This window comes from Bos indicus x Bos taurus, chromosome 1 (genome assembly GCF_003369695.1).
Source record: "Bos indicus x Bos taurus breed Angus x Brahman F1 hybrid chromosome 1, Bos_hybrid_MaternalHap_v2.0, whole genome shotgun sequence".
NCBI lineage: Eukaryota > Metazoa > Chordata > Mammalia > Artiodactyla > Bovidae > Bos > Bos indicus x Bos taurus.
Window position 1 is genome coordinate 152,163,042 of NC_040076.1, and position 13,073 is coordinate 152,176,114.

General features: G+C 36.9%; 1 protein-coding gene across 3 annotated transcripts in view; it reads right to left on the bottom strand.

The window, feature by feature from the left end:
• ANKRD28 (ankyrin repeat domain 28) overlaps positions 1-13,073 on the bottom strand; it is a 217,960-nt gene that overhangs the window by 119,031 nt on the left and 85,856 nt on the right. Inside the window, exons 1-2 of one of the 3 annotated variants that reach the window (XM_027549361.1) lie at positions 8,803-8,919; positions 7,601-7,684 (exon numbers count right to left, since the gene is read on the bottom strand). In XM_027549361.1, the coding sequence (XP_027405162.1) occupies positions 7,601-7,684; positions 8,803-8,919 (201 nt within the window). Of the gene's footprint in view, positions 1-7,600; positions 7,685-8,802; positions 8,920-10,344; positions 10,529-13,073 lie in introns of those variants that run through there. The other 2 variants (XM_027549374.1, XM_027549368.1) reach the window with 2 other exon arrangements.

The window sequence follows — 13,073 nt, forward strand, 5'->3', positions numbered from 1 at the left end:
ATAAACCTTTCACTTACAAAAAATTATTAAATAAAAATTCTGCTTGCTCATTAGAATTTTTCTTTACTTGGTGAATTTATCTCATTTACTACCAATCAGCAAGACTAAAAATAACTCAAATGTCCTCTAAGAGGGGGACTGATTAAATAAATTCTTATAAACACATAAGGGCAGAACTATGTGAATATAAGGAATAAGGAAGCTCTCTCTAGGCTGCTGCTGCTGCTGCTGCGTCGCTTCAGTCGTGTCCGACTCTGTGTGACCCCATAGACGGCAGCCCACCAGGCTCCCCCGTCCCTGGGATTCTCCAGGCAAGAACACTGGAGTGGGTTGCCATTTCCTGCTCCAACGCATGAAAGTGAAGAGTGAAAGTGAAGTCAGTCAGTCGTGTCCGACTCTTAGCGACCCCATGGACTGCAGCCTACCAGGCTCCTCCATCCATGGGATTTTCCAGGCAAGAGTACTGGAGTGGGCTAGTATGGACTAATTCTCCAAATACACTGGGGATAAAAAAAAAAAGGAAAAATGGGGAAAAACATATGTTAAATAAAAAGTAGTTAGTGGAATACAGAGATAAGTCACCATCAGAGATAAGTCACTATCAGTTTCTAGCTGCAAAAACTGCTGGTTTCATTGGACAAAACTTTGTTTCCGGACTATCATAATAAGACATTCACAGACAACGACATGGAACACAGGCTCATTTATGGATCCTGGAGGAAAGCTGAATGCTGGTAAAGAAACTTTGAAAGTCGGAGGCTGAAACCTAGAAGCACTAGCAAGAACAGAGGAGAGGTGCAGTATTTCCGGATGGAGAAACTACAGGTGACCCTCTCAAGGGTGGGAGCCAAGATGGCTCTTCTCTCTCCAATCCTTCCCTGCTTTACCACATGCTCAGTGGAGGCCAGCTGGGAACTGTGTGGGTGCACGTGAGGTGGGCTGGGGGTTTGTGGGCTCCAATACCAATTACTGTGAAGAGCTGCAAAAGATTAGGCACACACATACGTTCTGGGGACAGAGAGTACCCATAGTAACCTCAAGCAACTGAGAGAAGAGGCTGTTAAAGACCTCTTCCAGAACATGAACAGCTTGGTGTGCTGACAGCCAGCAGAGGCAACGTGTGGTCACCAGAAAGATTTGTTAAAGATTAGGGTTTTTCTTAGTAATTTCTAGAAAAGGCTAGAGAACACTGAAGAATGAGGGTGGGTGGAGTTCAGGCAACTTGTGTAAACTTATGGTTTACTACTTTGTGTGAACTGCCAACAATCTTATTACAATAATACTGAAAACAAATGATCTGCTCGTGTGATGTACACACACACATATATGCACATGTATGTATTTGCCAAACAACTTCATCTGAGAGAGTAAAGCAACCTCATTTCCATGATCCCAGAAAGTATTTTTGAAAGCTTAACAGACGTCAGTATTTTTAAGACTACTTTGGCAAAATCAATTCTAAAAAATTTTCAATAAAAAAGTACATCTAAATTTAGAAACCAATATGCAAAATATACAAGGTAGCATTTTCAAAATTATCAAGCTTATATGACACAGGCAAGATCTACTGACTAGTTCTTAAATCAACTCTTCTGAGTTTAAAAAGGGTCACAGTCACAGAATTCATAATCTAAGACTTCCTCTGATTTAAACACTGAAAGCACTGTTGGCTGGATTATAATTACCCCTGGTTTGATACTACTTTGAATGACATTTTTATCCAGCCCAAAACTATGGCACTAAGGGAGGCTTGTTTATTCACTTATTTGCAATGCTAAAATTTACCAGTATTTGATTATGAAATTTAGGATTATATTTGCATACAGAATGTGGATGTTAACTTTTAGGGGGAAAGAAATCCATTTTTTTTTAAACCATTACTGTTTTATGGCACTATTTGGCAAAAGAAACAAACATCTCGAATTTACTTTTTAACTTCCCCAGGTTCTGTCAAATCTACATAGGTTCAAATTCTGTTCTGCTAAACACTTTCTGAGTTTTATTTTTGTCACCTATTGCTGGGATGGAAATGTCAACCTACCAACTTTACAAGATTGTTGTGTGAGTTACAGCAAGTAACCATAAAAAGGTTTAGGCACACTGCTGCCTCTGAAATACAAACTCAATAATTAACACCAATTTATATCACTCTGGATAGAAACAAACAATTCCTGCTTGTGGAAAATTTTCTAATAAAGTCATACCTTTTCTCTGAAACGTGTAATTAATATTTCAAATTATTTGGGCTCCATAATATGGCATTAAATTTTGATAATACTAGGGAAAGGTATTATTATTATTGCCATATAAAACTGAAAACACAAATGAAAACTTCTGGACAAAAGCAGGAGATCATTCGTCTGACATTTTTAGTGCCTTGCAAGTTTAGGGTGTGAAAAAAACCATGAGGGCCATTAATGTAAACCTACACATTTTACAACAAAAGCAAGTCCTAAAGAGTAAAATGGATTTGTGGCTCAGCTCGTAAAGTCTGCCTGCAATGAGGGAGACCTGGGTTTGATTCCTGGGTTGGGATGATCCCCTGGAGAAGAGGAAAGGCTACCCACTCCAATATTCTGGCCTGGAGAATTCCATGGACTATATAGTCTATGAGGGCACAAAGAGTCAGACACAACTGAGAAACTTTCACTTTCACAATAATGTCTAAGAAGCACTTAAACCTTTCAAATTATATTCCTGTTCAAATATCTTGTAAACTGTTCTTTACATTGTTGCTGTTCAGTTGTTCAGTCATATTCAACTCTTTGCGACCCCATGGATTGCAGCACACCAGGCTTCCCTGTCCTTCATTGTCTCCCAGTTTGCTCAAACTTACAGCCATTGAGTCAATATGCCACCCAACCATCTCATCCTCTGTCACCCCTTTCTCCTTCTGCCCTCAATCTTTCCAGCATTAAGGTCTTTTCCAATGCATCAGCTCTTTGCATCAGCTGGCCTATTCAGAGTGCTGAAGCTTCAGCTTCAGCATCAGTCCTTCCAGTGAATATTCAGGGTTGATTTCCTTTAGGATGGACTGGTTGGATCTCCTTGCTGTCCAAGGGACTGTCAAGAGTCTTCTCCAGCACGACAGTTCAAAAGCATCAATTCTTCAGTGCTCAGCCTTCTTTATGGTCCAACTCTCACATATGTACATCACTAATGGAAGAACCAAACCGACCTTTGTCAGCAAAGTGATGACTCTGCTTTTTAATATGCTGCTAGGTTTGCCATCGCTTTTCTTCCAAGGAGCAAGCGTCTTTTAATTTCATGGCTGCAGTCACCATCTGCAGTGATTTTGGAGCCCCCAAAAATAAAGTCTGACACTGTTTCCACTGTTTCCCCATCTATTTGCCATGAAAGGGATGGGACCAGATGCAATGATCTTCGTTTTTTCGAGTTTTCAGCCAGCTTTTCACTCTCCTCTTTCACTTTCATCAAGAGGCTCTTTACTTTCTCTTCACTTTCTGCCATTAGGGTAGTGTCACCTGCATATCTGAGGTTACTGGTATTTTTCCTGGTGATCCTGATTCCAGCCTGCGTTTCATCCAGCCCCGCACTTGGCACATAACAAGCAGGGTGATGATATATAGCCTTCATGTACTCCTTTCCGAATTTTGAACCAGTTCACTGTTCCATGACCAATTCTAACTGTTATTTCTTGATCTGCATACAGATTTCATAGGAGGCAGGTATGATGGTCTGGTATTTCCATCTTTTAAGAAAATTTTCCAGTTTGTTGTGATCCACAGAGTCAAAGGCTTTAGCATAGTCAATGAAACAGGTTTTTTCTGGAATCCTCTTGCTTTTTCTATGATCCAGCGGATGTTGGCAATTTGATCTCTGGTTCCCCTGCCTTTTCTAAATCCAGCTGGTACATCTGGAAGTTTTTTGTTCACATACTGTTGAAACCTAGCTTAAAGGATTTTGAGCATTACCTTGCTAGCATGTGAGATGAGTGCAATTGTGTGGTAGTTTGAGCATTCTTTGGCATTGCCTTTCTTTGGGATTGGAATGAAAACTGACCTTTTCCAGTTCTGTGGCCACTGCGAAGTTTTCCAAATTTGCTGGCATATTGAGTGCAGCACTTTCACAGCATCATCTTTTAGGACTGGAAATGGCTCAGCTGGAATTCCACCATCTCCACTAGCTTTGTTCGTAGATGAGCTTCCTAAGGCCCACTAGACTTCGCATTCCAAGATGTTTGGTTGGCTCTAGGCGAGTGATCACACCATGTTGGTTATCCGGGTCATTAAGATCTGTTTTGTACAGTTCTTCTGTGTATTCTTCCTACCTCTTCTTAATCTTTTCTGCCTCTGTTAGGTCCATACTGCTTCTGTCCTTTAGTGTACCCATCTTTGCATGAAGTGTTCCCTTGGTATCTCAAATTTTCTTGGAGAGTTCTCTAGTCTTTCCCATTCTATTGTTTCCCTCTTTCTTTGCATTGTTCACTGCAGAATGTTCAACTTGAGAAGAGACGCAAAAAGCAACAGAGGAAAGGAAAGATACACCCATCTGAATGCAGAGTTCCAAAGAACAGCAAGCAGAGATAAGAAAGCCTTCTTAAATTCTTTAAATTATGAATATCAAGCTTCCTTTGAATTTTTTTTTTAACTTTTTCACCTATTTGGCATACAGTGCTTCTTCCACATCTGAGTGACCTATTTTTCTAAAAGTTTGCTATTTCAACTGTTTTTAGGCAATCAAAAATCTTCTACTAGGTTACCTATCCAAACAACAATTTCCTTTTATTCCTTCCTGAAAATGCTGATTTTCTCCAGATAGAGTTCAATATAATCACTGAGGATAAGCTGCTATTCTCATGCCACAGGATGAACCTGGTGATGAACAATGACTTATCTAAGCAAAAAGCTAATCCCATTCTACCTCTGCTGGTGGACTGGTTTACAGTGGGCTTGTAACCAAGGAGTCTCAGGGAGTTTTGTAGCAATTCTGAAAAAGAGCTTTTGCTTGATTAAAGAAGAAAAAAAGGAAATTTACAGAGTTTCCTTTCCAGTTTTTCTGGTTGTTTGTCTTAAGTGCAGGATGCAGCAGTTATCTCTTTACCAGGAGGAGAAAGCCAAGAGTCTCAGAGAGAAGCTCATCCAGGGCCATGATATTACTGTCTTAACCAACCCCCAAACACCCTGTTCTGGACTAAACTCCTGTATAAGCAACAAATTCCTGGATTTACTCAGATAGTCAACCACTTGTGGGCCAAAGTCTCCAAAAAGAAAACTCCCATATTTTCTAGTGAAATCATCTCAGGTAGCTTCTATAATAAAATACTTCCTTCTCAGACCAAAGTATATGAATGCATAATATTTTATATCAGTTTTTAAAAAATCAGATACGTTACTAAGAAAGATGCTATTTAGTGGTCCATAGTATTCAATACTTCAGGATATGACTCAAGAAGCTAACCTAAATTAATAACAATGCTTATTTAACAGTATAGAGACAAATCTGAACTCTTATACCCACTCTAAGAACAAAAATAACTTTAAAAAATATACGTTTCAAAAAGATGTCATTCTCAAATACTCATTTGAATAAATTATTTTAGAAAACACCACTGTTGCACTGACATAAAGCTTAAAAATATTTTATTACCTATCTAGAATGAGTAGGTTTTATATTATAGAACAGTGTAAGTTTTATTACAAACATACACACTCGCCTCTTAAAATCCTATGCAATTCCTTATCATGGAGGATAAAAATAAGGGGAAAAAATTGCCACCCTAAATTAGAAGAATGGCCAAAGACTTAACAAATATGATGATGACAATACTGTCAACTATCAAGAGTCACAAAAGGAAAGGAACCATTAAAAAACTGTCAAAACTCCATGAATCATTAAAGACAAAATCACCCTCAAGAAGGGTCTACTGATTTGAAACACTAACCAAGCTTTTAGTTCTAAGCGTGGGTCTATGTTTCAGACAAGCGATCAAGCTAGCAGATGTTAAGAAACAATATTTTACAAGTAAGCAAAGAAAGGAATCTATAAGGAGAAAAGCAAAGATGAAAAGTCATAAAAGTTAAGAGGTCACACACTACAGACCCAGAACAGTTTCTAAGGCTATCACAGTGGAATAAACTGATTCTCAAAAACAATCTTTTGAGCATAAAACTTTTAAAATTTAAGATAATTTGATTATTATAGCAGAAAAGCAGTTGGCTATATTGAGGCTTTATAATGATAGACATATTAACCATGGTTAGTAGGATTATACACCAAACCTCCTCAATAAGATGAGATTTGTTAGTTCTGTTTAAAACAAACAAAAAACAGTATGTTAAATAGAACAGAATGCCTTTTCCTCCTTCTCCTAAGCGTATACCCTACAATTATTTTGTCTTGAGTATACTCTCCAGGACACCCCAATTATATAAAGTAACCAGCACTTCATTTAAAATAAATCCTGAATGAGGTAAATGTTTCCAGTAAATATAAACTTAAACACAATGCTTAAGGGAAAAATGTAATGACAGCATTTTGGTTACATTTTAGAATGTAAGGATGAATCATTTTAACTAATGATTCAAATTTACTCAGTTAATTCAACCTTAAAAAATAAGATACTTCTTATATCTACTTAACATCAAGTGGTCATGATAGCACTATCCAAAAGAACAGGGGAAAGATGAGAGCTGGAGATGAGCTGGCAGAACACGGCTTTCTTAGAACTGGCCAATCAATTCCAGGTCATCTGTTTTGCTGTTGCTATAGGGACCTTATGAATCATGACTTCTCCCTACTCTCCATCTTTTAGAGAAGTGAATCACGTATGAAAAAGATACTGAAAACATTAACTTCCAGTAAAAATATATACAGTAAAAATTTTGATTTTATTACAGTTAATTATATATTTTCACCCACCTCAGCTTAGTAAATTAAAAAGTTTTGCCACTGGAGAAACATACACAGAATTATCTACATACCCACTCTTTCCAAAACTGTCCCTCCTGTCAGTCCTGAATGTTATTCCACTGTATCTTTGAAAGTCTGAAGAACTTTCAAACAATGTTTTTATTTACTGTGATACCCAAACAGATGCATCTTTGTGTATAATGTTTACCATGATTGCTTACAGAAAGCAAATTTGACCTCAGAACCAAGTTAGATATATTATAAATTTAAGACATGTCTCTTATTTTAAGTTCACAAAAAAGAATCATCATCTGAATATTTAACAGTGAAGTGTCATGACGTCTATAACTTACTTTCAAATGGGATTCAGAAAAAGAATAAATATATGTGTAGTATAAAAATAACTTGTGTAAATATTGGAGAGAAAGCAAATACGGCAAATGTTATCAATGATGGAGGTTATATGGGTATTCAAAAAGTTCTTCAACTTTTCTGTGAAAAATTTCAAAGTAAAAGGTTGGGGGAACAAAAATCCTTCACTGACTCCTAGTTGTCCTAGGTTTTAGTAATTACCCTGAATATACATATCCAGTCCTTTCCTTTTTGCCTCAAGACCTTTCTACCTTTGCTTAGACAAACTTACAGAATTGTGTTAGGTCTTTTAACAAAAATCATCAACTCTAGCAAAGTACGCTTTTCAAGGCTGGTATCAGTGAAACTGTTTTACCTGAAAGTTAACATCTTCTTTCTTAAATATTAGTGCTCGAACTTCATCAGGATCTCCATTAAATATAGCTTGCACCAGTGAGGGCTAAAATACAAGAGAGTAATAAAAACATTAATCACACCACATGGATGATTCTTAAGCTATTTCCACATAACTTTTAAACTAAAATTTTTCTTCCCTATCACAACAAAAATCACTTGGCTTTTGACATAAACTAAGTTTCATGAAGTCAAATCATATGAAAGTACAAGATTCCTCTTTGGAAAAAAGAGTAGGCCTAATTAAAAAAAAATCAATTCCATATGACCAAAATTAGGTAGTATAAAAACCATAATTAGATTTTATATGAGTGGAAACCTTTTTTTATACAGACGGTAAAAAGAAAGTATCTTCCAAATAAATACAAGTGAGACATCTCAACACATACTTGCAGGACACAGCTCGTCAAACAGGCATTTGACAAGGAGCCCACAGAGGAAGCCTCCTCGAGCAGCTCTGTTTCGGGCACCCGAATAATTTGCATGAGTTAGCATTCCATGTGTAAAGATAAAAATCCAAAGAAAACCTGACAGCTGATGAAAATCACTGCTATTCAAAGACCAAAAATTACTGTAAATCTGAGTAACATGAAGAGGCAGACACATGCATGTCTAAATATAACAAGTTCTTAATCAATGATATAGCCTCTCTGATAAGGTATCACATTATACTCTCAAACAAAAAATTAATTGACAAAGCTTTAAAAATAAAATTAAAGATGAAGCCTGATTCTTTTTCTGTAACAGCCCTGCATGTACATATATAAAATTCACTACAGAGAAGGCTGTGCCTCGGTGCTGCTGGCAACAGCCAACTTTCCTAAAACACACAGTTCCTCATACTTGCCACATCAGTTTCTAAAACCACAAGTAAAAACTGAAACATGGGTGCTGTAGCCTACTATCCTCAAATTATTTTTTAAACTCATTTTAACAGATTAAGAGATAAAGTCTGAAATGTTATCTAAACATCTGAAAAAGTGAAAATAGGAAATGTGTGTATTTATACACAAGTAATATTACATCACACTCACACACCTATATTGCTTTCACTTGGGTTTTTTATGTAACTAGTGGAAATTAACTTGCATTTATGCTTAAAAAATAAAATTTACCCTGCTAGTTCAATAAAAGATAGTAAACATATAAACTCTCGTATCTTACCAATACATTTCCCGAAGGTGCAGAATGTAGGGATTTATTTTCCTGTGGCAATTTACAAATGAATTCAGGAGACTCATCTTCTACCTCCTCCAAAACAACAATACACACTCGACTCATTCGTTCTTTTAAAAAGCTGAATTCTAAGCTATGTGATAAAAGTCACAGTTGGAAGAGCACAAGTAGCTTTTCCTCCTCTTCTGTACAGCGCTTAGAATCATCCTTTAAAAAGCACAGCTGGTGTTTTTAAAGTTAATAAGTACTATCAGAAAAACTAAAGCTTAAAATTATAACTACATAACTTCCTAAAAAAAAAAACAAACAAACCCAAATTCTATTATTTTGTCGGGTTACTGTAAAACTTAAAAGAAATTTCACATCAACATGTCAAGAACTAAAACTGAATCCAGAACAAGCTCATTTAAAACTATTTTTCCGCTACCAAGATAGTCATATTACTACTCTGTTTTACAGAAATTCACTTGCATAAAAAGATCACTGTCTGGGTGATAGCACCACACACAACAGAATAAGACGAGGAGCAAGTGCTGAGACAGACGATCACAGCTATACCCACTCCTGCCTGCAAGGTCATAGTTACCAGCAGCTGGCTTGCTTATCATTGAAAATAAAATATAAAATCTCACTATTCGGTTTCCACTTCTAATTTGTCTCCACTTCTTCAGCTTCGCTGGTTTAATATAGATACTATCCAGAAAAAAAAAAAAAAAATACAGCTAGAGCTCTCAAAATGTTGCTCAGAGGTTGACAATTCTTTCTGTGTTTGAAAAAGAAAAAAAAACAACACTCTGCATTAATAGCAAAGCTGCAGTACATTTACATGCAATGAGTCAGACCACAAGAGACAATAAGACTCTTGGTACTAGAATACAGCTTGATTAATCCAGATATTCCATATAAGAGAAGAAACAGTTAGCTTTATTCCCATCGACAGCACAGGAAAAGCGTAGTGTTCATTCTTCCTCCATCAGGCAGTGGTCTGTGGCTGCTCCAGCAAAAGGGCACAGGCACCAAGCAGAAACGGTGTTAGCGGAGAATCCTAATGGAACAGGCAGGCTGCGAAGGAATTAGAAGGCATTTGAGCTCAAATTACAGCTTCAGGCTTTTCATTTTTAAAAAAGAGAGGGAGAAAACTCCAGTAGTTTATCATTCCAGTGTTTTCTTTGATCTCCACATGAATGCAGCTTCCATCAAAGAGTCTTCATTCAGAGGAAAAAACAGCAGACTGTGCATCTTCTCTGAGCCAACTACTTTATTCAATCATCTGCCTCTGTGCCAATATAGTTTCCTTCCACTGTGAAAACCGCTACAGTTTTCTTTTTCAGTCGATTTCAGATGCTTTCCTGTTCCTCATATGATCTTGCAAACCGCCCCTGACACCTCCAAATGAGTAGCAGGTCCTTAACAAATAGAGAACCTCAGGATCGGCCCCATAGAAGCATTCCAACTGAGCAACAGTCTGAAGAGCAAGGACTGCAGAACCGCAGGGTGAAATGCCTAGTAATGCTCACATGTTTCACTTACCAGAGAGCTGAGCTACTGCTCCGGATGTGACTTCCTCCAGCAGGAGAAAAAAACAGTGCGTTTGGACAGCCTTCACAATTAGAAGGTTCATGCCAGTTCTGTGACTAATCCAGATCAAACTAAAAAATTCTATAACCAAAAAATGAGTGCGCTTTTACCATTTTCCACTAAAAGCCACAAGGAAATCTGGTGTACTGCCTCTGCTGACTAACACTGGTTTTAGCAAGTAAACAATTCCAAACAGTTTAACTGCTTTCGTATGTTACAATACAGCAAATGTTTAACCCTATAGTGACAGCTGCAGTGAGAATGTCTGCAGTGAACCCATAAAAGAGAACTAGACATGGAGGAGCATTTTATGAGAACATAAATACCATAAACCCACGGTTTTCTTCCTATTTCCTCAAGACCATTTTTACATGTATGTTATTTTCAAGAATGTAAAGAAGTTTAAACAAAAGAAATTTAAGATTTACTAACAATTTCTGAGTTGTTAAATTTAGTCAACCAAATCATGTTTTGAAAGAGAAAAATGAAAATCCCATATTGGAGAAATTCTAATTGTAAAATTCTACTAATCACTTGAATTTCACAAAAGAAATAATACTGTCTTCCGATCTGGATGTGGAACAAAGCCTTAAAATCTGTTGAGTAGCTACATAAATCTATTGTTTCAAGTCCTTGGTAGTGGTAAAGGGTTAACACAAAGCAAAGAATCTTCTCCCTCCCTATAAAAGTAATTATCCTGGAGCTACAAATAAGTGTTAAAAACAACCAATTTATAGTTGGCTTTCTCTGTTTCCTCCCCATTTCTTGGTTTACTAAGGACGGGATTATTTTCCCACAGAAAAATGACAAGAAAATACTATGATTCTGCCTCAATCTTTGTTTTCATCTGTCAACCAGCATTTTTATTAATAAACATGATATTCCTGAACATTTGTGATGTGCTAGATGTTACATTCTCATTTAATATTCACAGTGGCCCTGCTACATTCCCATATGTAAAGAGAAAAAACAGACTTAGAAATTACTATATCCATAGTTGGCAAATTAGTAAAGCTGTACCTAATTGTAAACACATGCTCTTTCTAATCTACTCTGCTTCCACTGACTGTACGCATACACTCTCGTCAAAGAGTTCTGTAATCTATAATACCAGACTGTAAAAGTGATCTTAGAAGACAAATCATCTAAATGATTGTGAAAAGTTTAGGTAACAAAGTAACATACTATTTATTGCAATAATATTCCCAAACAAGTTATTTTTAAATAGGTACTTCAGGGCTAATGTTACCTCACACACTTAAGTCAGTTGATTTATCAGAACACTAAAAAAAAAAAAAAAGAAAAGAAAAAAATCCAGCATAATATAAACAAGAAAGCCAGAATTCAACAACAAAACCCATTATCAATTTAAGAAAAAACCTATAACCCTAACATAACTGTACTAAAATACTAACGTGTGCTAAAAATTCAGTTATTTTTAAAAATATAAATGGTTTTAAGTCAAAATAAAGACATGCAAGTATTCTGACGTGCATGAAACCACTATAGTAACAATATACTGTCACTGTCAGGGGGCCTTGCCCCCCAAACAAAATCTCTTTTTATACGGACAATTTTAGCTTGTTCTAAAGTCTCCAGTATATAAGTTCACCTGCTTAGACCTAAGCAGGTACATCCTGTTCTCTTGCTCTAGGTCAAATTCTATACTTTGGTTTTTCCCAAACAGAAAGCAAGCTCCTTGAAGGTAGGGGCTATGCTACATACATATTGTTTCCTCCAATATCTCCATCTGTAAATAATTTCACTGAAATAAATTCTATTATGTCACAAGACTCAGGAATAGAGTGGAAAAAATATAAAAGACAGTGGGGGCAGGATTCATGTATTTCAACCAGTAAACATGGGGGTATTAAAGTGCAGCACAATGAATCCCGTGCCTCTAGGGGGAGAGCAACTTAAATGTGTAAGCTGACAGCATATAGAACAATGATACTGATGACGGTTCAAACTACCGGCTCGGCAGTCAGCCTGCCTGGAGTTCAGATCCCAAGACAAAGCTGTGTCTTTGAGCAAGCTGCTTTAGTCCTTGAGTCTAAGACTTAGACTTCTGAGAATAATAATCTCCAGAGATGTTCACCTTGGAAACACACTGTAACAGAACACTGATTGAGAAGACAGGCTCTGTAACCAAACTAATCTAATCCGGCTTCCTACTAGGAAACGTAACTGTGTGACCTTGAGCAAGTTACTTAACATTTCCGTGAATCATTTCAGTATCTACTAAAGAGCTGACAGAATCTACTTTGTGGTGTTATTAAGAGTAAAGTTTAAAATAAAGATAATAGTATTATTACAGATACTTAGGATAGTTAAAAGATATTCCTTGTGAAACCCTGGATACTGACAACCTGCCCCTACTGGGGAAGTGATTCCGTTTGGGGGTCTGGAGATTCCATCCTGTTACTAAGTCCCCACCCTTTTCAGGCCTCTAGAGAGCCTGCTAGAAACTTTACACTCCTGTAACCAGACTAGTGCTTACCAAGTGTTACTGGGGAAGAGAGCAATAAACTTAGGCAAGAGGTGTTTGTATTCCTCCACATTCACTGTATTTCACAGCCTAGGGAAAGAGCAAGAATAAAAAGTATTGGCCCATAATACATTAACTTATAAAAAAAACTACTGAAACATTGTATGTTAACAGTGCCATACAGCACTGTTTT